Source organism: Bombus affinis, chromosome 7 (genome assembly GCF_024516045.1).
Source record: "Bombus affinis isolate iyBomAffi1 chromosome 7, iyBomAffi1.2, whole genome shotgun sequence".
Lineage (NCBI taxonomy): Eukaryota > Metazoa > Arthropoda > Insecta > Hymenoptera > Apidae > Bombus > Bombus affinis.
In genome coordinates this window covers 11,005,466-11,032,757 of record NC_066350.1, presented here as the reverse complement: position 1 = coordinate 11,032,757, position 27,292 = coordinate 11,005,466, and the positions used below count along the sequence as shown (strand labels likewise).

Below are 27,292 nucleotides of genomic sequence, written 5' to 3'. Positions count from 1 at the left end.
GAAGTCACAGGGGGCGTTTCGACGCGGTTATAGCACGAATCAATAGCGGTTCGTTAATGAAATCAACCGCCTATTTATGTTAGTTGAGGTTATTAAAAGGGTTCGGATTATCGAGACACATCCTGTGATTTCGTCGGATATCCTATCTCCTAATCGAAACGACGTCCAATAATTTTTTCTTTGGAAATTCACTTATCGTATTATTAAATATAAATCATATAAAAGGATTAAATTATACGGATATTTTAACGATAACTCTCGTTTAATAACGTCACTCAAAACGACTTGTTTCGCTTATTACTCCATTTGCTGCGTCTTCCAAGTTGAAATTCGTATTTTCCTTGAATTAGTCACTGGAGACCAACAACGAGTTTACCTTCTGCGCGAGAAGTCACGTTTAAATATAAGCCATTCATTGTCAAATGCAACTCATCAATCCCATTTCCTTAAAATTTCTTAATTTCTGTATAATTGAATTATGCACAATATCAGATTAGAGATTGATCCATCGGAAATTAAACAATCAACGTCGCTGAATCGATCACTTTGATTTCCATGTAGCTTATACGTACCTCTCAGAATCCTTTTTACACCCAACTCTAAATCACTCGTTTAAGCACGTTAACCAACCAAGTTCATATATTGAATTACGTTGTCATGCTAGTTTATAGTATTAAAACACATTTTAAAACACATATTACCACAATTCTCTATCCGTTTTCTAGGCAATTTTCCTGTCCTTTGGTTCTAGAGTCAGTGGAGGATTGGGATGCAGCATTGTAAAACGAAATCGTCGTCGTTTCCCGAATATTTCGTCGACCGTGGACATGACTCTTCAACCAACGGTACGAGAAGCCGCCTTCTCGTCGCGGTAGCGAAACTGGAACGTAATGCCGCGAAACGACAATAATAACTCGTCTCGTTGGCCCCGGCGAGAGAGATACACCCGCGGAACACGGGATATTCAGTGCCCTAGAGGTATTAGAACAGAACGTGGTAGTTGTTTGAGAATAATTGAGAAACCGTAGCCGGGGTTGGCGGCGGATAGCGCAACGTTACACGAGTAATGCCCAAAGAGTTGCCACTGACCTGTGCTACGCAGCTGTACGAGATGTACACTGAACTACGTCCTCTATGTCTGACTCTGTGTGTCTCTTTGTATGTGTATACGTACATAAATATCAACCGAGTTATACACAGCGCGACAGTTCGATAAACGAACAAACAAAGCGAAGTTACACATGTTTGACGATAAACACGGCCGACGACTGCGTCGGAGAGAAAGAGATTGACGATTTTGTGACGGATCTTGCTCGCCTTAATAGTTTAACGAAAAAATAATTCGACTGGATTTTGCCTTTTTCGAAAAGCAGTTCGAACGTCGTGGGTGTAAGTTGAATTTCGTTTTTCCAATGTTCCATTAGAACTCGCGATATCAGAAAAATTTCCTCGTAAAAAAGAATTACATCGGAACTGAAGGAGCCGTATATAATGTTAAATAGATACGAATTAAACGTAATATCGACTACGTTGGAACGACATGATCCATCATACGACGATCGTGAAACCAGACAGCCAGACTCTTAACACATCACTCGCCGGGAAAGTAAAAGTAGAAGAAAATCGGGCGATCATTCACCGTGAGTGACAGTCGGTGCACGCATGCACGAGCGTGCAGCGCACAGAGATACGAAGCGACACGCGTAACCACGCATGCCGTTTCGGCTCGACGCCCGTCGCGATGGCACGGCGCGTTAAAATCACCCTTAGGCCGTTCGTTTCGTAACGTCGGCCAACAGTTTCGTTCGTTCCGCTTGCACTGATTTGTTCGTCTAGAGAGAATTCTAAGGATGAGGATGATGGTAGAGGGTTCTTTTTTTTTTTATTGTCGAACACCACCATCATCGTCGTCTGTCGACGACGAAAACGAGAAAAAGCTGTGGCTGCGGCCGCGAGCGAGAGGAAACTCGCTAGCTCGCGTGTGTTACGCAAACGAGCATGGAAAGAGCAACGGAGGGAGAGGAGGAGATAAAAAAAAAAAGAGAGACAGAATCCTCGCCCGAGGATGAAGAGTGGTAACGATTGATCTTGCTTTACATCGGGAGTTTCCAACTGGTCGAGAGGTTCTGCTGTCGAGTGCCGCGTGACGATTAATATCGACGAGATGCGAGGGTACACTTTTTCCTTCGTTTTCCCTGGCCGTTTCACGGCCATTCCGCGTCTCTCGTCGACGGCAATTGCGGAATTTATCCCGGTAAGGGTGAAAAGAGAAACGAGAGGAAGGGAGAAAGAGAGAGAGGGGGAGGGAGAGAGAAGATCGCGTACGGCGCGGCAGTCGGATGGTAGAACAGAAACGAAGGAAAATAGAGCGTGAAATCATACGTCGGCGTGTTCGTTGGCTGTTTTAAATGGGAGACAGGCTGTGAACCGAACGAAAATTTCCTAACCGAGTTGTCGGAATTGGGGGGTTGGAAATAAAAGACGATCGTGGCTGAAATTGGTGACCGTAGAGAGAAAAAAAGGGACAGATTCGTAGAGCGAGTGAGAGGGGAGTTGGTGGAGTGAATGGGTTCGCGCGGCTGCTGAAAAGTTGTCGACTGACGAGCGGAAAACGCTTCGCCGCGCTTCGCGTGCCGCGTCACCCGTGAACTTTTCAATCGCCGATGATTATACGTGTTTGCGATGCCTTTCTCATGATCACGGTGACAAAATTTCCAAATGTTTCCGACATCTAGTACCTTAAATATAAATATCGCGACGTTATTTACTCCAACGATCGATTTTTATTAACCATGTAAGAGAAAGAAAAATGCCAATCACCGTGATCATTCGTCAGCATCGACGTACACAGCATTCAGAAGTACTTCAAGTACCTACAGGTTTCGCGTGATTACTAAATGAGGAAAAATCGTCGGGTCGAGAGAATTTATTTCCGAGTGAGGGTTGAAAAACCGTGCCCGTTCCTGCGTACCATGGACCAATAGCGATGCCGTGCGAGACGTTTCGGCGGCATCGTTGCTCGCAACGCACGTATAGTTGCCATTATGCGCCGTGGTTGCGCTCTGTATCATCAACGTAAGATCGTATTCGCCGATATGATGGGTAGTCGTCTCCGTGGAATTCAACGGCCTGCCGTCCTTCAGCCAGGTGATCTTCAACGGTGAGTCGCCCTCGCTGACCACGCAGACCACGTGCACCCGCGCGCCTTCTTGTATATTGGCAGGAAAGCTAAACGGATCGATTTTAGGCGGTACTGAAAATTACAGGAGATCACGACACATTTTTACTTCATCACGGTCCGCAACGAACAATCTGCGCTCCTATGTCCGTCGAGTTTCGTCGCGAACATAGTCTCTATCGGTTCGAGGGACCGGAAGAAAATAATTTTTCCCTCTGTCCTTCTTTTTGTTCTTTTTCTTTTTTTCTTTTTCGTAAAATGATCGAGAGATCGTAAACGCGGAAGACGCGATTGAAAGAAGACAAAAGGCGTACGCATCGGTCGTTATCGTTCGATGCCTCATCGACGCGTAGTTTCAACCGCTCTATAGTCTCTTTCTTTTTGGTATTCCCGAAGCACCGACCAATTCGATTCGACCCGTGCAACGTTTTCAATGCATTCCTGCCACTCTTATGAAACGATCGTACCTTTTGTCGCATCAACGTTATCCTCTCGACTCTCGAGTCGAACGACATAGTTGTGACATAAGGCTGATTATACATGTACGTATCTACTGGCAGTTTCATAATCTTTGCATATTCGATTTTTCTCTTTCTCCTAGAAAGATTCACGACACGTTTTTTTTTTTGCTTCTGTCCTACCTGTGAAAACGGCTCAGCGCGATCGCTGCGGAAAAATCGTCGATCTGAAACCGTTATTAATCCAAAAAGAGTTTCACAGTTTTATCGATTCGGCGCTACAACTGGATATCAACAAATCGATTAAACAATTGTACAATTAACGTCGATACTTCGTTCACCTTTTGCCTCAATTGGAACAACAGCGGCTGTCATTGGCAGGTAATGGGTCACGTTATCAGGTAATGGGATACGTTATAATACACGGTGTATTTTGATCCCGAACGAAAAAATTATATTCCAATTAGAAAACACGAGTACATTATCATTTGCGATGGAAGAAGATCGAGCCAGATAGAATTTCCCCCGAGTATATGGTTTCAATTTAGGAATATCGACGGAACCGTTCAATTTTATCTATCAACAACGAATCTCAAAGGAAAAATGAAGAAAGAAAGAAAAGAAGAAAAAAAGAAGAATTATTATAACGTTCGAACGTCGTTTCGAGAAACGAAACGGAACGTCTCAAGTTTCTCAAAGTTTGAATCACAAGTAGCGAGCAATGCACGCCTCGACGAGTGACTTTTCCCCGTAAAGACTCGACGTCGCGTCGTTGCGTTCCACGGAGGTTGTCTCGCGATTACAAGGACGGTCGTCTGGAATCAAGTTTCTCCGTGCTAAAATTCTGACAGAGCGTGCATCAACTCTGGCGACGAAAGATATATCGTTGACAAACGTAACGCTGTTATTTCAATTCGAGCAAATTCATAGAATTACGACAGCAATGACAGAGACGATTAAAAAGCAGACAGAGAAGAAATTTTACCTTTCACTTCGATGTGAACCGTCTGGGAATCGGAGCGGCCTTGTTTGTTCTTCGCCGTGCACGTGTATGCGCCGTGATCGGTGCTTCTGTCGACGTGATGTAGTACCAGAGTTCCATTTGGGAACACTTCCTGACGTCGACTCGTCGGTAGCACTTTCCCGTCTGTGGGTAGCAAGGAAACGTTATCTCAGTTCGACGGTCCAATTCTTAAGCAAATTCAAGACAATTCTTTGTCTTATCCGGAAACCAATGGATATAGTACGAGAAAGTTGAGGGAAAGATACTTTGTTGACATTATGATTCTTTGTCCAGGTGCAATTGGTCGTTTAAGGTCACTTTCTTGACTTTGAGCGAGGATGAGAGGTAGAGAAGAAAGCGAATGTTCGTGCTAGAATATCGATGTTGAGCGAGGATTCGGAGAATGTACGTAAAAATTTGGCATGCACTATGTCACGTACAGATTTGGTGGAAGAGTGCAACGCGTGTGAGATTTTCGCGAATACGATTCAGAAGCGAGAGCTTGCGTGAGCCGTGGAAGAGTTGAAAATGAGATTCAGAATTCAGAGTTCGAGAGAATCGAGTCGTATCGAGTGATAATCGATCATACTCTTTTACCATTCGTCGTATAATTAAACTACTGTGTTGTTTCTACCATTGGATATAACCGGTATCTATCAAGTAATTTTATATTCTTGAGCAAAAATCTGTCTGTAATTTAATACGTTCACAAGATCGAGAGAAATGTTGCTGTGATTTTGTGTTAGACGATAAATAGAACAAGTAGTTTCGATCGGTCAATCGATCTGGAAGAGTCGAGTATCGCGCGTTGACATACTTATCGAATTCGAAACGAGAGCACTCGCGAGAGCTTTCCCATTATCGTTGGATGAACCCACCACCCAGGATAGTTTCGTGACGCGCGCCTAAACGACGAACTTCGTCCACGCACAAACTTCCTGGCTTCTCGGCGTAAAATCGTCGATGTCGAGTGTAGTTGAGCCTTCAATACGCTTTCGCAGCGGCGAAGGACGACTTTGAAAGTGTTACGGGGGGTATTGCGCGCTCGACGTCACGCTAGATCGCTCGTAAAAGGGAGAAAGTTACGGGGGCAACGTTTGAAACTTTTCCAAAAGTTCGGTTCATCATTACCGGAAAAGAAACGCTCGAACTTGCTCGTTCCCGTTCGGATGGCGGCAGCAGCCTAGAGTTTCTCCGGTCGACGAAATAAAAGCTCACGAGCTCTCTTTCGTTCTCCAACCCTCTCCCTTTCTATCGCGCCTCTTTCTGCCGTCATAGCTTGCGCTTGGCAAAAAGTTCATTTAAACCGCTAGAAAAACCGACGGTACTTTCAGTTGCTCTGAAATTCGTCTCCTTGCCGGGCAGATTTACGAGGACGCGCGCAAGGCAACTTATTTACGGGCTCTTTATGCGCCGCGAACGTTTCAATTCCCGCTTTAATCTTTATTTTCCACGCCACGGAGACACGAGAAGTCAAAAAGGATAACTTCGTAAGGTAACGGACGTTCGAAAGATCAGAGTAAACACCTCCGAGATTTGGAAAATACAAAGGCCGCGAGAATAAGTTCGTTCGAGTCGGTAACACGCGTCCCGCGTCCTTCGCGATAAAGCGGTCTCGCGTATTTCCGAACTGTTCTCACCGGTAACTTAATAGCGCGATGGGGTTTTCATGAATAAATGGATGGCTTACGGTCCGAGTTACTGTATTTTGTATAAATGTATTGAATTTATGTATGTTTCGAACTGATATCATTCTTAATGTATATTTAACTATTGTATTCATTCTCCTCTTTTCGATTTATCAAATAAGATATAATATAATCTCTGTTGAAAATTGTGGAATTGGATTTAACGTACAGAAAAGTAGTTAAAGATTGAATTAAGCGATTATACAATCGGACAGGGAGTGATTTTGTTTGAGAAAATTAGGAATAGAATCTTTTCATACGACGCTCCGTTTCAGAGGAAATCGAATTTGAAAAATTGTCAGCTGTACGTTAACTTACGGTTAAATACCGATTAAGTACGAGGAAACAATTCATAGAAGGTTATTTTACATATGAAAGTAAGTAAAAGTGCAGAATATGACTTTCCGTTTAAGGCCTGGTTTCCAAGAAAATAAAGTTTAAACATATTCAAATACGAACTGGTATACGCGTACGATATATATTTCCAAATTTTATTCTTCACGAAATTGAAGCATCTTACGAAAATACATATGGTCTACACTTTCTGCTTAGTTTCAAATGTAGTTTAAACCCCTGCCGACTATTTACTCTCGTTCAGTGCGCAGTTAGCCAAATTTTAAATATATCTGTTAAATCTTCGAAGTCGCTTTTTTCGGAAACGAAACCTCAAATGAGAAAATGTTATACAAAATTTTGTTCTTTTTGTATTTCTTTCACGTAGAATCAGCCCCTGCCCGGTCGCATTACGACCACCGTTTTAATCTGTATAATTAAATGTTCCCAAAAAAAGGAAATTAGATTTAGAAGAGGAGAACATTTTTTTTTTTTTGGTTGGATTTTTTTTCGTCGAGATGCGTTGGTTAGCTACATATTATAAACCAAGAATCAATAAAAATTTCGATTATTCAGCTATCAGAGTGATCGGTGCAAAGATTCTCATGGGCTACGCCACTGAAATAACTAGCGAACACTGACCTTTCTCCCAAGTGATGCTCGCGATTGGGAAACCAGCGACCGGACATTTGATAACGGTGGTTTCGCCAGCCACTGCGCCGTAGTTCCCCATCGGTCGTACATGGGGCAGGCCGTAAATGTTGAGACGGGCCGAATGGTGAACCTTCGCCATCCGGTTCGCTGCTGTGCAACGATACTCCCCGCCGTCCTCCACGTGAACCACGCTGATGTTCACATGCGATATTACGTCACCGTGCACCGTCACATACTGGCCTATCATAAACCTGTGGGCAAGCAGCAGAGATCCCGCACGGATTGTAGCGTTACGTTACGCTCGCAAAGCCAATTTCTCATTTAGCGCGTCAAGGAAAAAAAAAATTTCGCAAGCGAACCGTCCAATTTTCGGGCTGCCTGGACAACGTAGTTCGATCTAATTTTCATCGCAGCACCTACAAATTGTATTTGCAAATAGAGGAAGGCAACTCTTTTTTACGAAGCTAGCACGGATATTTAAATAATTCTAACTCCATATAAATTCACAAGATCAACCAAACAAAGTTTAACCAACGAGATTATCGAAACTCTGAAATTCTCTCCGTATCCTAGCGTCACGTGAACCTAATAATCGGAATCGAATCGGCTTTTGTAAATCTCGCGTCATCTAATATTTTCCTGGTTTATTGGATCGTATGGTGGAAAATCAAAAAGCGGATACGCGTTTACCACGCGTTTGTTCCCTATAACGAAATCATTATCGGCTCGATCACGAGTCGCTTAACACCGTAAATCAACCGAAGCGACTCGATATAAAAGAAAGGAAAACACAGGTGGATACATTATTAATAGCCTGCACGCGATCCCGTCAAATCTATCATTCTAAATCGAGCGACTCTAAAAAGTTTAGACTGAGCCCGGTTGATTGGTAATTTTCCCCTCAATTGGTTCGGAGAATCGAAGCCCGCAGGCAGGTATCCGTTCCCACGGGACCTGGCGTTATAACGTTCGTAAGCGGTCTGATTTTCCATCGGCCTGCGGTTTAATAACCGAAAATAATTGTGTACACACTATCCATCGATTTCTGATCTTTTTCTCTTTCTTATTTCCCGTCGTTCGTGGCTCCGTCGGCTCTTAATCTCCTGGCTGAGGCGTAAGAGTGAAAAATGATGTTGTTACCTGTCGTTTTGTGGAAGAGGAAACCCGTCCAAAGTCCAAGAGAAGTGCGGCGTCGGGTTTCCGGTGGCGATGCACTTGAGCGACACCGAAGGGCCAGGCTGGATGGTCTGTTCGATGAATTTGTACAGAAGTTGCGGCGCCGCGTCTGAAGAGCGCACCATTAAAGTTTTAAACGCTTCCCGATCGCCGTGGCGGAACGTCGAAGAGCAGTTTTTATAATTACGCGAAGGACGCCGCGTTAATGGGCGTTAAAGCGACCGAAGGTGAACGAAAGCGTGGAATAAAATTTTCTTGCACGTGGTTCCAACGATTTTAGAGATACCGTACGCGCTCCGTGCAAAACTCATAGAGTTTGCATTAATAAAAAAAGAGTTAAAAAAAAGAGAGAGAAAGGGGAGACAGAAAATATGCTGCAGGTAATTCAGTTGGTTATTTTGTTCCACGTTTTCATTTTACCGTTTCGATGAAAAATCGCATTTTTTTGCCACTCTCTCTCTCTCTCTTTCGCGGAGAGAGGAATTGTAATTCGACGGGGGTTAGGCGATGTTCTCCCCCCAGCGAAGCGCTCGCGGTGCAACCGAAAACTAAATAACGTATCCAGCAACATTACGCCGGGCCAGCGTGTTTCAATTTCACCAGGTGAATCGATCGTACTGAATTCACCCAGAACACATCCAGATTTCGAAATAATTCAACGGTGCGTGGGTACACGCTATAAGCAGTTAAATGCATGCAAATTATTCGAAGGGATTTGACCAATGGAGAGTTGCTTCCTCCAATTATACGGGTCCTTTCCTTATTGCGCGAGAACCGTAATATACGAAACAGATGGTCGTCGATTCGGCCGATAACTTCGACGAACTCCGTTCTACATGCCGTCGCACCTCAGTTTCTCTATCATCGATATTCCACCTCCTGCCCGTTTATACGAACGCCAACTCTACATAGAACGCATCGCGATTATGTTAACCGAGCCCGTGCTCGAATTCATTCAAATCTCAAAGTTCGGCCACGCGGTGGAGAATTCGTACGGGGTCAAACATCGAGCAGCTAGTTGCCGGGTGAATATTGAGGCGGTTGCACCTGGTTCAGGTGGCCCCTGGGTGTCTGGGGTCACGCACACACAAGGAGGCGGCGCGTACGTTCCATGGAAACGATCCTGGCTCGCCGCAACGCGGGGTATTATGCACGCAACATTTACATGACAAGACCTGTACGCGGGCAGAACTATCGATCTGCGGTTTGACGCCTGAACTCGAGTGCCGCCTAGTGAATTAACCCCAAATTATAGAGCCGACAATAACCGAGCTGCACAGAGTTGCGCGGCTGTTTGCTCACGGTGTAAATCAGGATGCCGTATTGCCGAATGCCACGCCCTGTTTCGCGGACCGCATATTATTCTACGGGGGTCTGCCGCTTTCGTTGCCATTCAGCCCATAGACCGATTATCGAAAACTTCGCAGCATATCGCCCACGAAGCGTCCACGATATCGCCCAGAACCTGCGGTCGTTCGATGCTTCTCCTCTTCAACTCGCGTGTAACGAGCTGAGCATCGATGTTGCTTTAGTATCATCTTTGATATCATAGAATTTGATATCTGGTATCACAGAAACACGATGAAATATCGATTCAGTATAGAAAAAAATATTTTTTCCCCATTAAGAGGATAACCGTGTGTTTTTATTTTCGTACGCTTGAAAGTTGTTGGTTCTGGAATTATTACTCGACGTTCGGTAGCAATTTGTAGTTATTCTCGAATGCAGAGAAATTCTGAATCCAATCTGGCAGGGTTTAGCACGTGCGGCTTTGATGAGGCTTCAAGTGGTTCGTACTGGTGATCAGATACTCGCAGTAGTACGAGTCGGCCATACGGTTGTCATTACGCGATTGTTATGGAAACGTCGGAATAATTGTTCTTTCTTGCATCGCATGTGCTTCGCGTTGCGATTACTCACTCGATCGCCTATCGAATTTCGCGTCAATGAGTCCACGGTATAGAAGTTTAGTACCAACTTTTTGAAACGATTGTCTATAGCATTTTCATTATGCCCACCGATTATTTGATTAGGAATAACGAGAATTTTTAACATTTTAAAAACTCGTAGTAATGTTTTTAGCGTATTTTATCTTCTGGTATGTGGATTGCGTGGAAACGTAACGGATCACGTTGATAGGAAGCGGAGCGTATCGGACGACGCGGTGCGACGCAACGTAATTCGACAGGAAGACATTATTTACCGTGGCGTGATTGCCAGTTCTGTAAACGCGTTAAAGCGGTATAAATAAAATGGAAGTTTGCCAGTATCACAAATGGCGCTGGGATTTCTGGCGTTCTATGAAAATGATGACGGGGTATTACCGCTCGAAATTATCGTTCGGTTCGTTCCAAACATCCCTTTATTGTTACGTTCATTTAAAAATAAAACGCTACACGCGCTTGACCCGAATCGGACGGAATATTGACTTATGCTATGGTCAGGTGAAAAATTTAATACCGGTATTTTACAAAATATTTCGCAATTTCACGACCGACAGAATTTTCTCGTGGAATTATTTGGCTTGCTGCCAAAATTCCCCTTCTCTCTAATTCTTTTTCCTGACCATATGTACGTTCCATAAACCGTTCTGCTATCTCCGGTAAAATAAATTGGTAAAAGGAAAGAGAAAGAATGGGAGATAGGGAGAAAACAGCACGCACGCGGTGAATAGAAGAACTCTACGTTACGCGAACGTACATCTGTTTCCTCCTTTTCAAAGTCGGTTCGATATCGTTACAAAAGTTAGCCGCTTTGATTCTTTCCCTTTGTTACGCGATAGGATTAGTCCGATTCCAATTATTTCGAATTGCACAAAGCGATACAACACATCGAGATGGAGAGAGACCGAGAAGAGAAGAAAGAACGATTTCGATTCTCGGTCTTTTTTTCCGACTGCCGTCCGGTTAAATGCATAAATTATTTAAAAGGACAGTAGTGCTGGTCGATGAAAAGGAGACCGTGCGTTCGCGTGAACAAAAGGAACGTACAAACGGGGAACGTCGTGACTTATCGGCGGACGGAAAGGGAAAGTTATTAACTGCGGAGAGCTGAACGTGTTCTCTAGCCGGCAGACCGAACGATCGGCGGAATTCCAACTTTTTTCGACGTTTAAAAATTTCCACCGTGCGATGCCCTGACTGAGAAATAGAGTCGAGCTGGGAAATAAACGAACGCCTGTCTTTTCTCCGCTCTTTCCGTTCGACGAGGACATCGTTCAATACGAGCTAGAAGCACAAACGTTAGTCGAATAAAATGGACTCTTCGTCTTCGTTAAATTAGTTACAAGTAGTGGTTTTAGAGGAAAATTTGAGCTTGATACGTTTCTGATACTTTGCTCTCGCGCGGCGATCGTCGATATCCATCAGTTACGAATTCGATTTTATTAAAAGTCGTGTTAAAACATTTTTCTCGATGCACAATTTCGCTGGAACCAGAATTTCCTCCAATTAAGAGTCAATATTACACGTCGCGCGTTCTTATGATTCTTTCCTGCTATTTGATCCGTCCTCCAGAAACGTTAACGTGCTTTCGAGTACTTGTTCTCGCGTCTCGAAGTAGTTGGTAAAACAGGAGGTTCGTAGATGGAAGATGGTAAACGAAGACATCGGTACTCGAAACATCCAGCAGCCAGTGAGAAATGTCGGCTGATGCTTCAGTCTCGTGTACGTGACACTAAGACGAAAATAGCGGTAGGTATGTACGTGCACTTAAGACGGTCGACTGACAGCGTCGCCGTTTAAGGTAATGGATTATGTCACAGGGAGTAAGACCTTTTCGTCGACGACGCCAGTTTTAAAGACGTCAGTCGGGGAATATTTGGCCGACGAAGCGGCCATCCGTCCTGGACACTGCGGCGTTCGTTTTTGCGCGGGAATTTCGAGCGGGTACCAACACTTTTAAGCAACGTTCTCATCCCTTCGTTCGCTGGCGATGCGTTTCTTTCACTCGACGAGCTGGCGGCGGCCTCGCCCGGCTTCCCACCCTCGTGACTAAGACAAATGGTATGTATTTATTTCACGGCACGCCAACCAGTGGATTTCTCCTTTCTCCATTATGCATCACCCTCGTTAAGCATTTTTTTCTCTCTTCCTTTCGACGCTTCTCTCCTGCTTTTTCTCCTTTCTTTTCGCCGTTTTCTTCGCCCTTCCTTCACTCTTTCCTTTCGTCCGCCGTGCCTCATACTCCTTCTCGTTCCTGCACGACTCGCGCAGTCTTATTTCCCATCTACCTAGCCAGACCGAGCTTTTTGTCGCGTCGCCCTTCTCGAACTTGGCTCGTTCCGTTCGCGAGAATGGGTTTAGACCGCGGAGACGCGACGAGATCGGGATAGAAACCGACGGAATAATGAAAGAATTCGGTTGAACGAGGGATTTCCTGGGGACACAGATAAGGGTGAAAGTAAGAGAAAGACAGAGTACCGTTCGCTGCAAATAAGTTGGAAGGGGTGAGCAGCCGGATGCGACGAAGCGTGGAATCGTGTTGCCAGACTGGATATAAATTCCAGATGAAATTCCAAACTAAAGGTTCGTAGAATTTTATACTTGGTCCGATATCGATTGGTCGATGGATCTAAGTCGAATGAAGGGCCTTCTTCCTCGTCCTTCTTCTCTCGCTCTAAGGGTCGATCGAGAGCCACGGATGCGTATCAGAAGGCGAACGTGCCCGTTAATTAAAAATATTCAACCCATCCGACCGGACAAAGCGTCGTCGTAATACGTACCCCTCCTTCCTTCTTTTTTTTTACCTCGTTTAACGGACTTAATTTCGCGAATGGTCGATGAAAAGCTATCAAAAAAAAAGTCGACGAGGTAGTCGTGCGAAAGTTTTGCAATGGAGACCAAGCCGGTGCTTGGTTAACGGGTAATAGCTTTAATTTAGCCTTATTATTTTCAAACGAGACTTTTATAAAACTTCCATGGAGCTCGTGGAACTCGCCAGGGAAGCAGGTTACGAGCGCTTAGGTATACTAATCCGTCTTGACTCTTTGCGCAACGCCTTTAAGTACGTCTTCGTGTTGTACGAATTACGCGCGGCAGGGAGGCTAGTGAGGGGTTACTTTGGTAACGCCAGCTATGGGGTCTAACGCCAGATATATTTTCATTGGCCTTAAATTTTTAACTTTCGAAAAGGTAATTTCGCGTGCCAGGGCCACGGCGTTAACGGCCTCTGGTCTCGTCCATTTCCCCCGTCTTATCCACGCACTGTTCATAAAACAGGGGCGAATGAGAGTTTAAAGATTAAAGCCACTCACCCCCTAGTCGAAGCTCCGCGGTCGCCTGTACCATCTCGTAGTCGTTCTTCGCGAAGCATTGATACATTCCTTTGTCGTCCCTCACCACAGAAGAGACGCGCAACGTCGAGCCATCTTTCCCCGTGATCTTGCTTCTACCAGAGGCGCTCTCTCCCACGGGAAGTCCGTCCTTGGTCCAGAAGATCACCGGGATTGGTTGGCCAGTGACGGAACACTGAAATTCCGCGTCCTTGCCGAGGTCGACGGTGACCTGCAACAGTTATCGATTCCGAGCGCACGTTCGCCAATAAATGTCATATTTAATATCCTCGGCTGTCCTCGGAACTTAATATCGTTCCGAAGGAAAAGTTGGCCGATTTCGAGTGGATTCTGCTTTCAAGCTACAGCAGCTGTGCGATGTTCCTCTCGTCGTGAACATCGATTCCGGCACGAGCGTGTATAACCGAGAAAGGATTTCGGAAAGCTAACTACCCGATACCAGCTCGCTACATTCTATATCCTGTACGATAATTTTTCAACACGTTAGCAAACTAACGGCTGCAGATTTTATGACTACCGATATCTGATAGCATTTGCGTGATTCTATTCGAAGGATGACTCGTTATACGTTATGTATATGTACATTATGTAATATATACGTATATTAGTTGGCAAAAGAAGCACGTATTTTGTAATTGTAACGACGGAAGGTAAAGATCCGATTACAGGATTCTTTGGAATCTGGCGTGTGCACAAAAGACGATAGATAATATCATGGTTGAGCTTTGCTCGCGGCGTTTATCAAGAAGAATCGCCATATTAATACCTGCCTCCAATTTCCTTCTCCATTTTGGAAACTTCGACGAAGTATCGATTCCGGGAAGGCATCCTTTGATCTCTGTCAAACGTTTCGTCGAAATTATCAGAGATCGGAGCTGTTTAATGCGCGGTAGACAGCTTTGTAGAGGTCGATACAAACGTGATCGTGAAAAAGGTAGGAGGGCTAAGTGGCACGCGATCGTTCTGGAACGTCACGCCGCGTTGCGAGAAAACGCCTAACGTGCTTAGGCACAACGAGGCGAATTCCAGTACACCGTGCGCCAGCATACCGGCAAATCGAATGTCCTGTTTGGTATTTCATCGTCTACCTTCGAGAGCTTAATTGCTTCCGGGTCGCGCGGTCATTTTCCTTTGATCAGTTTGCCCTCACATCTGATTTATCTATTAACGAGAATCGTTCTCTGTAAACGAGTTGAAGCGAGCGCTTCAACGACGAAGCTTTTATATACGAAACAATAATAAGTCGCGAGACGATTGAATTCTGGATACGACGATTCACATTTAACTGCAGCTACAGATCGAAGGAGACTCGATCAAATTACCGGATATGGAATGGGCAAGACACCGGATCTCGTTGCAGCAATTTACGTAATATCTAGAGAGCGTCGATGTATTATTTTCCATTACATTCCAGTGCCTCTTGATGTAAATTATTTACCATTCTAATTACTCGGAAAACTGGTACTATAATATGCAACAATGCTTAGTACACCGTTATTATTATATTACAAGCATCGGAACGATCCTAATGGTAGGATTAACCGGTGCTAAGTAGAAAAGACAGAGCCAGGCAAGACAGACCGCATGCCTACCGCGAAGCATTGAATCCGATGTACCGGAACGCGGTTGAATGGAGTAGCTTACTGGCATTTCCATATGCATTTTCAGTCGCTTAATTGATCACCGATCGAGGAAACGAGCCTTTGATCTAGCTAGGAATCTCGTCTTATGTATTATTGAAGAGGCCCGTTTATTCGGTCATTGGCGATATACGGCAACGACGATTCTGCGCCCTGATTACCACCGATATATCAATACACGTACGCTCATATGGATGTGCAATGTACATTGTATAGTGTACACTTTGGGCCGGGTTCGCGTTACGTCGACCGCCCTCGGGTCATGAATTTCGAAGGCGTTCCATGCGTCAAAGGCTTGTGGAAGAGATTCCTCGGGCATATAATACACCGAGCGTGCACCGATCGATGAAAAAGGACCGATTTTCTCCGGTATAGTTCGATGGATTGCAATAAACTTGCCGCGGGATCTATATTCAAATTGTAGGATCGCGGGGCCGATTTCCTCGGGTTACGGGGCGCGAACAGTCGGTTCAAGGGCAGAGAAATTCGACGAGAGGCGTCGCGTGCTGAATCGAACCACGACGACGGCCATTAAATATTGTCAAGAGGATCGCGCGCGTTGCTCTCGCCTGGCTTCTTTTGTTCCACGACCCCGAAGGAAACTTTCTTTCAAACCGAAGACCGCTTTAAATATCCTTTGATACGGTATTCAAGCAGCCGGAGGAAGGAATGGGAAATAAGATGCGCAAGGATGCCACCTTTAAAGGCGACCGAACGAGCTGGCTGCAAGGGGTGAAGGAACAAGAAAAAAAAGGCGAATCCGCGAGGGCTTCGAGTTGCACCTCGATCCACGCTTTGTCCCCGTTGTTCTTGTCTTCTTCTCGCGGTATCGTGGCGTTATTACGACGACCAACGATGCGTTTACATTGTCGATATAACCGCAATATAGACCGACTCGATGTCTTCCTTCCAGGCGTCTCCTATACCGGGTAAATGGAGTAACAGAAGATAGAGAGAGAGAGAGAGGGAGAGAGAGAGAGAGAGAGAAAGAAAGAGAGAGAGAGAGAGGGAGAATTATTGCGAGAATGTCTAGAAAAATAGGGGCAAATAATCATAAATTTTGTGGAACGTGTACAAGACTGTGTGCCCAAGCTGGAGTGGAGGAATGCAGCGGAATTTTCTCGATTCGCTACGTTCGCGAGAGCGTCGTCGAGTAAACGTTCCATAGGATTAGAAGAATGGAACGATCTTTGTTATGTGAAAACAGAATAAATCAGATTGCACTGGCTTATTTCCTTTTCTGTATATTCCACCTGCCTTGTATTAAGTATCGCGAAAGATTTTTGGTGGGGCGAAAAATTTGGAGACCGGTCCACGTAGCTACGTTGTTAAACTACGATTTGTGAGGCAGGAAGAGGTAGCCCCCCCGTCGTGGTTATCTGTTTAAACAGTCGATGAAAAAGTTTATTAAGTGGAAGTTCGCGTTAAGAAGCGTTGCGTGCGATCAGAAGACGCGACGATGCTTTTAATAAAGCGAGGACAAAATAGGCCACGTTAATGGAAGGAAGCGCCATCGAAGCAAATGCCGGCTAATACACGAGGGAATTCGTCCGCAATGAGCGTTTCTTTGCCGGTGACTGCGAAAGTTATGCGAGAAGCTTCCAGCGAATGAATGATATTTCATCGATTCTGTTCCCTGATCCCTTTCTCTCTCTCTCTCTCTCTCTACCAAGATATGATATGGACCAATTGCTGATCCCTATTTTCTTTTTTTTTTTATAGGATCCATCGACTGTCGTTGTAACGACCACATACCGACCGACCGCTCCGATCCGTTTTACCGTTACCGAATTTCGGCACACATTAAAACCATCGCCTATTTTCCGCTCCAACGATGGTTAAACCTTCCAGCTTTCCCAACGAACGAACGAACAAACGAACGAACGAACTACGAGTCCCGATGCAGGGAATTCTCAAATCCCGTGCGCGTTTCTCAAATTCACAAGGGAGAGAGGGTATATTTTGTGCCGAATGGTTGGAGATCGGCATCGGATGACCGTAATCGAGCGTCGAATCGTTCAACGACAAGTTTGAAAATTTTAGTCGAAAATCGGATCAACGTTCGCGTGGGATAGAAGGGAGAGGGCGATTGGTTGAATGGACCAACCTGCATCCATCCCCTTTGACATTTCGTTTTAAACGCTATTAATTATTCCGCTTTGCACGGCCAATCGACGCCCCGGTTAATACGCTTACAGCGACGTCGGAGGTCAACCCCGGCAGCAGCTCCGGCACCAGCCCCGGTACAGTGCGGACAGCGATTCGTTGTTTTGACGGGATATACGATTTGCGAGGTTGACCTGCCACCGTTACGCGTTACGCTTAGCACGGTATGTGACGCGTATTTTCACGATTCACCCGGGGGTTCGACACGATCCAATAACTTTGGCAACCCAGCAACGACGAAACCATGGTGCGCGAATCACGATCGTTGTGAATCATAGGCACGTCGATCGACTCAGGGTGGTAGGTTCGATCGGTTTCTCTTTTATCGTCGTCACAATACGCGTTCATCGTCCCGAGAAACATTGCCAACACAATTACCGAGGCTTGTTAAAAGATCAAAGAAACTACGAGGAACTGCATCGCACCGGGTTCGAAGCGGCTCCACGAACCGGCTTACTAATTAACGGAAGTTAATACTAATTAATAGCAACGTCTCGTTCACGGTGAACAGAACGAGTTGCTCGTTATTTCTCTTCGGCCGATATTCACAGATAGGTACACCAAGTGTTTCAACTGTGTGCGATGTTTTCAAGATTTATCCATCGTCTTGGCAGGGATGATAACTCGGTCTGTCGTTATCCGCGCTACCGTGTTTACTCCGACGTGATGTTCAATTATCCACATCGATGAGAATTAGTCGACGACGACGACGACAACAACGACGACGCGACAGGAACGATGACAACGAAGACCAGACTTCCCTCTTATTCCCCTTTCCCCGTAGTCGATGCGAATTTATTCGTGAAGCGCTCGCGACCTCGAGATACCGTAGGTAGTCGTCCGTGGTAGGAGAAACGAGGATCATCGATTTAACAAAGTCGCGGTGCAACGAACCGTTACGTTGCGAGGGAAGCACGCTGGGGGTAGTTTACAGATCTGTTGAAAATAGAATCGGCGCTCGTCGAGAAGCCTTAACATTCTCCGACAGAGAAGGAAACGAAGAAGGGAGGAGAGCAAAGGGTAGAAAAAACAGAAAGCGGAAAGAGGAAAAAGTAACCACGGTAGCTCTCGAGTTGTTTACGAAATAGAATAAAAGAGAGCTAACCTGTTGAGGTATCAGTCGGATGAAGAGAAGCTACTTATCATCGAGAACCGCGCGGTCCTTTTGCTGCTTCTTACGGAGCAACCGTAACGTTATAGAATTTATTTCCGGACGGCACCATCGCCCTTCTTCCTCGAGAATCGGAAACTTGTGACGCGCGAGTCGAAGCGATCGACGACGTCGTCACGCGATGCGCGTTTCAAGATTTCTCGAAGTATTGGGATAATCCGGCGGGGGATGAAACAGGAAGGCGACGACCGGATCGTTCGGGTCGTTCCAGAAATCCAATCGACGCCGGATAGAATGCCTTTAACCTGTTGAGACACCACGTGGACGAGAGAGAACGTACAATTTTTTCAGCAACCTACGAAACTTTTTCGTTTAAATAATCGTCCGTCCGTATCGTCGATCGTTCAACCAATATCGAAGGCGAATCAAAGTCTTCCTTCGAGCGGATAAAACGGAATCGATTGGCTGGCGATACTTAACCGGGGTGAAACGAATGCTAACCTGTTGAAACTATAGGCAGGCCAAATCGATTTTACGTGATGTTTATTCCGAATGAATTCCAGGCTAACTTTCAATTTTCCGGACGAGTACCAAGTTATTTACAAGCTACTTTGACGAATAAAAATGGGAAAGGGAATTTTGCGTGATTTATCGCGAGTGCTTGCGAACGTTCGAAATGCATGGAAAGATGAGTGCTCGAGATTGGACAGACCGTGACTGAACTCGTCCTGAGAATGTCTGCGAGGTCTGCTAAATGATATGCATTGGATGGTAGACTCTAGACTCTCTCGTAACCATTCTTTATGGAATTTCTAAACGAGTAAACGTATAAATAATAAACAGTCGGTTATTCTAAAAACAGCGATCAGTATATGACGCGAAAGGTATATTTAGTTGCAGAAAAATTCATTTACCATTTAAAATGAAAACAGATGGTGTGTTCTTTCGTTGAATATCGAAGTTTCCTTTATAATAATTAAAAATATGGGCGACTAAAGCGCGACCGGATAAGAGGACGCCTATCTATTATATTGTCATATTTTAACATTATTTTAATATATCTAATTAACGTTTCATTTTGACGTCGAATGTTTCATGACCCAATTTTTCTATCAATTCGTCTCTTTTCCAAGTAACGATAATCAACATACATCCTACATGAGTAAATAAGTCACGCATCATCGTGTACATTAATTGAATCACCAATCGAATAAAACAGGCGATCGAACGATCATTTTAAAGGCTACTGATAGAAATGGCGCTCGATACTGGTACGAAGATTAAACGAGAGTACCGAAAACTAACCTGTTGAGGTACCAGGTGAATGGAGAGGCTGCTTATAATGGAAACCTCCAATTCGACCATCTCGGAACCGGCCGTATTGTTGGCGTGACAGACGTATCGTCCTGCATCCTCCGCCCTTGCCGATTGCAGCACCAGCGCGCCCGCTCTCGCATAGATCCTTTCTGAATTGAAGATCATCGCCGTGCCCGTCACGGACTCACGAAACCATAGATACATGGGCGGCGGGATTCCTTGTGAAACGCAGGAAAGGACGATCGTCTCTCCCGTGCGTATAGGCGCTGGGCTCATTCTTTCATTGAACCTTGGCGGAACTGGGGTATGAGGATCTGAAAATGGAAAAAGATTATTCGATCGTCTGGATCGTAAATAGGTTTATTGCCTGCGGAGTTAATAGCTGTAGGTTAAATTTATATATTTTTCTATAATGCAAAGGTATTTAGCATTTTCGACTGAGATTCCGAGCAAAGTTACCGAATGTCTGTAATTCACGACAACTGTTGCCGTAGTTGTTAGAAATCCATAGAATATTAAACTTGATGTAAGTACTTGCGGTATAGTTTCAAATTCTATAATAACGCGAAATGATACAATTGTAGAACTGTACTGTTGTTAAATTTGAAGTGTATGTTTTATAAGCAAGTAAGGGAGTTTATCGAACGGTTGTCTCTATAAGCGAGTCAGTGGAACGAATATTTTGAAACAGAGAGAACGAAACAAAGCGTGGCGGTCGATTTGTTGCGTTCAATTTTAACTGTGTATGCGGGAGCAGCAAAAATTTGGACACATCCGACGAACAAAACGTTTCGCTTTAAGTCCCTGATCGAAAATACGAACCGGCGCGCTGGCTGTTCTAGCACAGTTAGTCTGCTGAATGGTGAATTCTCATCGTGGAATGGGTAAAATGGCAAAAGTTTGGAACCGATGTGTTATTTCAAGGTTCGCGCGATCAACTTTCACGATCCTGATTAATTTGCAGCGTTGAAGAAAATATTCTCAAGGCGTTTTAAAGAGTTTGAGAGTGTTCGATGAAACCTAACGATGAAAAAGTATTAAACGGTGAAAGTAAAAAATGAAACAGAGATGAGGGAGAGGAAAAAAAGACAGTGCAGGCCACAAGAATAAATTTTTCTTCGACTGTCTCTCACTTGATACCTCGAAACGCATTTTGAATCTTTCGGACGTTCACGGGAAAAGAAATCTCCGTGGACTTGTTGAAAGAGACAAAGATCCCGGTATCAATTTTTCACAGCTGTGAAAGAGCTCCTTTTGTCCCTGTTACGTATTATCCGAGTTAGTATGCTCGGCAAATTTACATTTATTTCCTTCCTCTCTCGTTTAATTCTACATTTTCACATTATTTTATCGTGTTAATTACACACCGCGAACAAGCGCGGTTAAGGATCTTTATTATTAATTCGAAAAATCTGGCGGATGCAGCGCATTTATTCTGCAAAATGTAAGCTCATCGACGCAAAGTGTTGTTCGAACATCGTTATAATTTCAATGTTAATGAAACGGCGACATTTAAATATTGCGCGTCACGAAATTGAGGCGCTCTGTTTTTTTCCCGAAGACGACGAACGTAGGAACACGCGAAGAGAGATCGTTCACAGTGACGTATCACTATTAAAATTGATTATCTATGGTCGAGCAAAAAAGCATAGGTGCGCTTAATGACTTGGAAATTCATACTGTCCGTGGACAGGGAATCCTACTAATTCCGTATATACATCGATCTTCCATTAATACAAGTAACAATCGACACGATACTATCGATTTATCCACATCTTCGACCGTAATGCCATGATATATATATCCGAATGGATGAACATTTTATTTCAGTTTCGGCATCGACTAAACGGTGGGTGGTGTTTGTCGTACGGTTGAACTCCGCGACACGGCAGCTTTTTACGACTGCACTATTTTATAATGGTCCGCTCGCTTTGTCTGGTCGCCGTTATTATTGTAATTTAAGCTGATGGCGTATTGATCGTCGCTCGCCTCTACCTCTCTCTTTGTCGCTCAGGCACTCTATCCGTCTCGTTCTGCCTATATTCACTCTCACTCCCTCTCTGTCGTTGCCTCTCAAACCGTCCCTCTTTCTCCAGGGAGCACGGTCCCTCTTTCTCTTGCTCCTACCAATGTGCAATTCCAGTTGCCATATTCCAGCAACGCCCCGCCACCACACCCTTGTTCATACTCCCGCTCCCGGTTGCATCGGCTCGTGCATATGCACGTTCAAAACTTTTTATGCCATTTACATCCGACTTACGCCTCAACGTCAGCGTCGTTCGCGTTGACGGTGACCGGCGCGTCGGCGTGGGGTAGAAAACCGTGAAAAAGGGAGAAAAAAGACACGGAATGGAGAGAGAGAGGGAGAGAGAGAGTGCGACTTCGATGATCGATCGATACTCGAATTGAAAGAGAGTGAGAGAGAAAAAGAAAAAAGAAAGCAATTCGCTTGCCACCGATTGCTCCTAGCGACGAGAGGCTTGATCACGCGTTAATAATTCTGCCCCCTCGGCTGTGACAGCTCCGCGTGTCTCGTTCTTACTTCCGGTTCGTTGGATCTTTACCGTTTAAATAGATAATCGGCTGGATTGTCAATCAACCTGTTACCCTCCGCGTATAATATTTATCGATCTTGATATATACGCGGAAGTGAATGAACTTGTCAGTGTTAAACGTGGACTATGAATTTCTATTTAAGATATTACGGAGTGTAATGTAAGTTTTCCATACACGAAAGTTTTTTAATTCTCTTTGAGCGAATAATTCTTCGGACGACCGAATGGCTTATAAATGGAATTGACCTGTGATTTATCTACCGGTCATTCTTTAAAAGATCTTTAAATGACATCGAAGTACTTTTGAATGATTTCTGGCTGAGTTTAAATGGCTTCTAAGTAGCCTTGATACGATAACCCTAAGATCTTAAACGAAGCGAAACATAACTTCTAAAGAATCTCGAATGACTTTCGTACGGCTTGTAAATGTTCTTAAACGATCTGCCGATTAATCTTAAATTGGAAACGAATCAAAATTGTCCCTTCTGTACAAATTTCGTACAGAAATCTCCTAAGAGAATTTACTTCTTAATACGTTACTACCGGAGTTATGACTTTTTGAAAAACAAGATCCCCTTCACTATCCCACACACAAGTTTCTCAGGAAATCTTCGCAGACATAAACGGGGAATTAGCTTGGGAAGAAGAACGCGGATAGTCTCGTGCAAAATTTCGAAAAGTATCCTTTGTCGAAATGCTCTTACCACGGGGCAAAGCTTTGCGGTAGCCAAAAAAATCGAACATGGAGAAAAATTTTAATTAATGGCCGCAATGGCAAATGATTTCGAAGTACAGAAACTCGACGATCGGTATCGAGTAGAGAGAGGTAGAGAGAGAGAGAGAGAGAGAGTGAGATAGTGAGTGGCGGCGTGGTGCGGCGCTGCTGCGCGCGATGTTTAAACGGACAGACAGTGTGCTCAAACGAACATCTTGATATCCTTTGAACCATCGCTCATTGACTATGTAATCCGGAGGCTCGGTCCTCGAGCGAGGTCACGTGAAAGAGCGTTAGAGAAAAAGGGACAGGGAAGAAGAGACAGAGCGAACGGCAGAGGCGCGCGGCAGGGAGAAAAAAGCAGGGCTGAAGGGAGCAGAAACCGCGGCGGAACGATGTCCAATTAAACCTTTCGAGCCGTCGACTCCAATTAAGACTCTATTAAATATACACCGGCCGTGTGTATCGTTGGCAAAGCGAATTTCAAATGGCGCCCGGTCTTTCTCATGTATTTACCTGGAACAAGCAACTTCACCGTGATAAAGTTGCCACTAATTAGCCGCACAATGTGTCTGTTGGCGACCATAGCGAGACTCGTGCTTTTCGCGTTCGCCCTTTTCCGCCGATAAAGTTCCTCCTACGTCATTCCTCACGTCCACGCGACAACGTACCAGCCTTATGAATCACCTCGACCCTAAATAATTCCTTAAACGCATTCGATGTGTCTCCATGATATCTCTTACCACGTGGAAGAAAACCGAGATGAACAAGAGAATTAAAAAAAAAAAAAAAAAAAGAAAAAGGAAAGGAAAAAAGGGGAATAGGGACAGAGTTTTCTGCGCTTAAGCGTAACCTTCGAAATTAGTGGTGAAATAAAAGAACGGAAATGGCAAGTACTTTGGTGTAACTACACCAACCATGTACAGTGCAGGTATCTACTTGCGAGTAACCCAAGTACATGTACATAACGTTGTCGTCACGAAACTTCCTCTCGCCAAGAAGATTCAAGTCGAAAGGGCATCGAGTTGTTCTGCTGGTAGGCGAGGGGAATTAGTAGATCGTTCAGGCTTCATTAATTACTCGACAACTCCGGTTTCTACATTAATTGGTAGCTATGTTACCAGCAAACCGTATTACGTCGTTGACTAATTACGTCATCGAAGTGGCGGCTTCTCGAACCGATAGAGCGCATATGTAATTTAATGCCAGTCGCTGATTGCTTCAGAATTCAGGTCACAACGTGCGATACCCGAAGCGCAATTTGCGCGGAAGACGTACACGTGTTTCCGTGCGTACTGCCGGGCCACAATTCCGAATAATTATATCTGATTTATACGAGCTGACAGAGTGGTAGAAACGCGTCTACCATCTAGCTCGTTTTACTCTCTGACTATTCCCCGTCAAAATTACCAGATATCGGAGCTGGCGGCTACGGGGGTGCGCACTCGAACAAAGCTGTAACTCAACGAGAATATTAGATTAGAAGGATAACGGCGGAAATGAAGATTTATCGCGGTGCGAATGCCACGAGGAAGTTGCCAACCGTACCTTGCCTTTGGGAACCTTCCGAGTGGCACACACTTTTGAAAGTACTTGCCTGTTCGGGACAGACAGTAATTTTTCTTGGCTGCGTTACAGCCAATGTTTGACTGTCTTACGCCACGGAGATATAGCATCAAATCCCTAACAATTTGCAATAGATTATCGAAATACGCGCTTTAGATTTTAGACAGTAAAGGTGATGTATATATATATTTCTGATGTAGAAGCTGGGGTTATTTGGGTCATCCAAGCTTCAACATCTTAGAATTCGATCTGCTACTTCGCACGGAATAATCAAACTTTTTGTATATTACGAGACACCAGTAGTCCTTAGCATCATAACGAAAGAATGAGAAAATGTCGTGTACCTCGAGTCTAACGACAAAAAATATCAGAGAATGGACAGGTCGCTAAATTAAGATGAATACAATCGACAATATTAATATTAGTTGAACGAACTTTCTCTTTGACAAGTTTGTTAGACGAGAAGTTACGTATGTTCTGAGAAAACTATGGCCACCGAGTTGCCGATGCAAGTATACGATATATCTCACTGTTTTCAAATGTAGATGATTTAAAAATTGTTCATAATCCAAATGGGCCGATTACTGGATAAATTAATTAACTGGATGCAAATATCCTCCTAATCCAAAGCTCTACCTCTACCTTACCCTGCTTGTATGAAGTCATCTTTTTCTGAAAAAGTAATAAATTTTTCATCGATCTACGTCATATTTGTCCGTACTATAAACAGATACGCTTCATCATCTTCAAAATGTCGTTCTTCGAGTACAATACCAGCGGAAAGGAGAATCCGTTGCCCTCGTCGAACACGTGTCTGCTTATTGTAAAAGCTGCTTAACGCTTAATCCCGATCACGCGACGACAGCATTGCTACGCATGAACCGTTCTTGGCGAAAGAATCACAGATTAAGGTACTTCGGTTTAGAGGCTTAACGTGATTTTCAACCACCGACGGAATACTTTTCGACACAGATTTCTTTCCGTAAAAGGACGTTTCTTCGTGTGGAGCTTTTTGCTCGCGGAATTTTCTTCCTCCGCGACTCCGATCGCTCACTGTAGAGAAGATTTACGTGTTTTGAAAGTGTTGAATAGACGGCGGGCAAAAATCTTCTTTCTTCTTCGAGTTTCCATTCCGACCTTTTTCTGCGGCACGCGACTGTGAACAGAAGTAATTCGCCGTGTGGCTTCCGGTTTGTTCTTCGCGACAGAAGGTATTTACGTACTTGTTCTGTCGTAGTTCCATCGAGTATCGCCGTGCAGAGAACCGTCGTATAAATAAACAAACGGTTCGTGAAAAACGGCAGGGGAGAACGCGGCAATATTCGTGGCTGAAGAGGAGGTTTGCTCTCCTCTCGAGAACGATCGTCGACGTGCTCTTCTGTTGTTAAATTAACGACTACGTTCTGCAGCTTCAGGATTAACGTGTCGTATTCGGGAGGACCGAGGTGTGAAATCCAAGAAGATTGATGCGTATCTGGTATCCTCTAGTGTAAAATTCAAAACTCAGCGGGACAAATAACTTGCTAGCTTGGATGAATCGCGGTGGCATGCATTTTGACGTGAAAAAGTAAAACGATGCTTTGCCATCGTTTGTCTTCGTCAACGACTATATCTTCCAACTATTCACCTTCTCGTCTGTGCTCCTTCGACTCAAGGAAACTAAATGTTTCAAACATCGATTCACGTTTTACGTGTATTATATCGGAACATTTTGTAACGTCTAAAGGAGAGAATTGCATCGCACATTTACATATGTATGTATGTATGTAATTTGTTCGCAAAGTTCAAGATCCTTCGTAAGGACGTTCGTTTCCTCGGATGTGCTCTACAGGGGCGCAATTCTCAGTTAACAATCGACTGTCATAGTAATCGGTTGTGTTTAAGAAGTCCCCGAACAGGAGAAAATCACCACCAGTGTGGAATATCTTAGTGGTGCAATCCGGCTCGTCGAGTCTTCCAGCAGTGCGCGAAGAAGCCCGATGTTACTTGTCTAGTTCCTTACAAATCATCGCATTCGGTGGTTTCCTATTCGCCCGTACAACGGCGTTCCCCTGTGTACAGTTGTACGTATGTATTATGTATGCACACAACCGACGCGACGGCGACTACACAACGCACGTAGCCGCTACGTACGAAGTGGAAAAGAGAGATACAAGTAGGTTGGGCTCGATAAGATTGCGGGGTAGCGAGCGAAGGGATTGGAGCCGTGATGGCTGCATTGTTTCTTGCCTACGTTGCTCCGCAGACTGGCTGCATCCTGGCTCTGTGGATTGTACTTTGCGTTTTCGTCGAGTCTCCAATAGGGCGATATCCAACCCCGTCCTCTTTCTTTGCCGCGTCTCCTTCTTCTTTCTGCTTCCTCCACCTCCTTGCTGCTCTTCTGTTTCCACCCTCGAACCTCCCTTCTTCTTTATCTTTCCCACCCCTTTCTCTCTGCTA

The 27,292-nt window shown here is 44.6% G+C and overlaps 1 protein-coding gene across 12 annotated transcripts in view; it reads right to left on the bottom strand.

Moving 5' to 3' along the window:
• LOC126918939 (cell adhesion molecule Dscam2-like) overlaps positions 1 to 27,292 on the bottom strand; it is a 173,332-nt gene that overhangs the window by 19,170 nt on the left and 126,870 nt on the right. For 11 of the 12 annotated variants that reach the window (XM_050727514.1, XM_050727515.1, XM_050727512.1 and 8 more), the window contains 5 exons: positions 20,006 to 20,331; positions 13,745 to 13,994; positions 8,455 to 8,599; positions 7,303 to 7,565; positions 4,622 to 4,783 (listed from right to left, as the gene is read on the bottom strand). In XM_050727514.1, the coding sequence (XP_050583471.1) occupies positions 4,622 to 4,783; positions 7,303 to 7,565; positions 8,455 to 8,599; positions 13,745 to 13,994; positions 20,006 to 20,331 (1,146 nt within the window). Of the gene's footprint in view, positions 1 to 2,971; positions 3,254 to 4,621; positions 4,784 to 7,302; positions 7,566 to 8,454; positions 8,600 to 13,744; positions 13,995 to 20,005; positions 20,332 to 27,292 lie in introns of all 12 variants that reach the window. The other variant, XM_050727521.1, reaches the window with a different exon arrangement.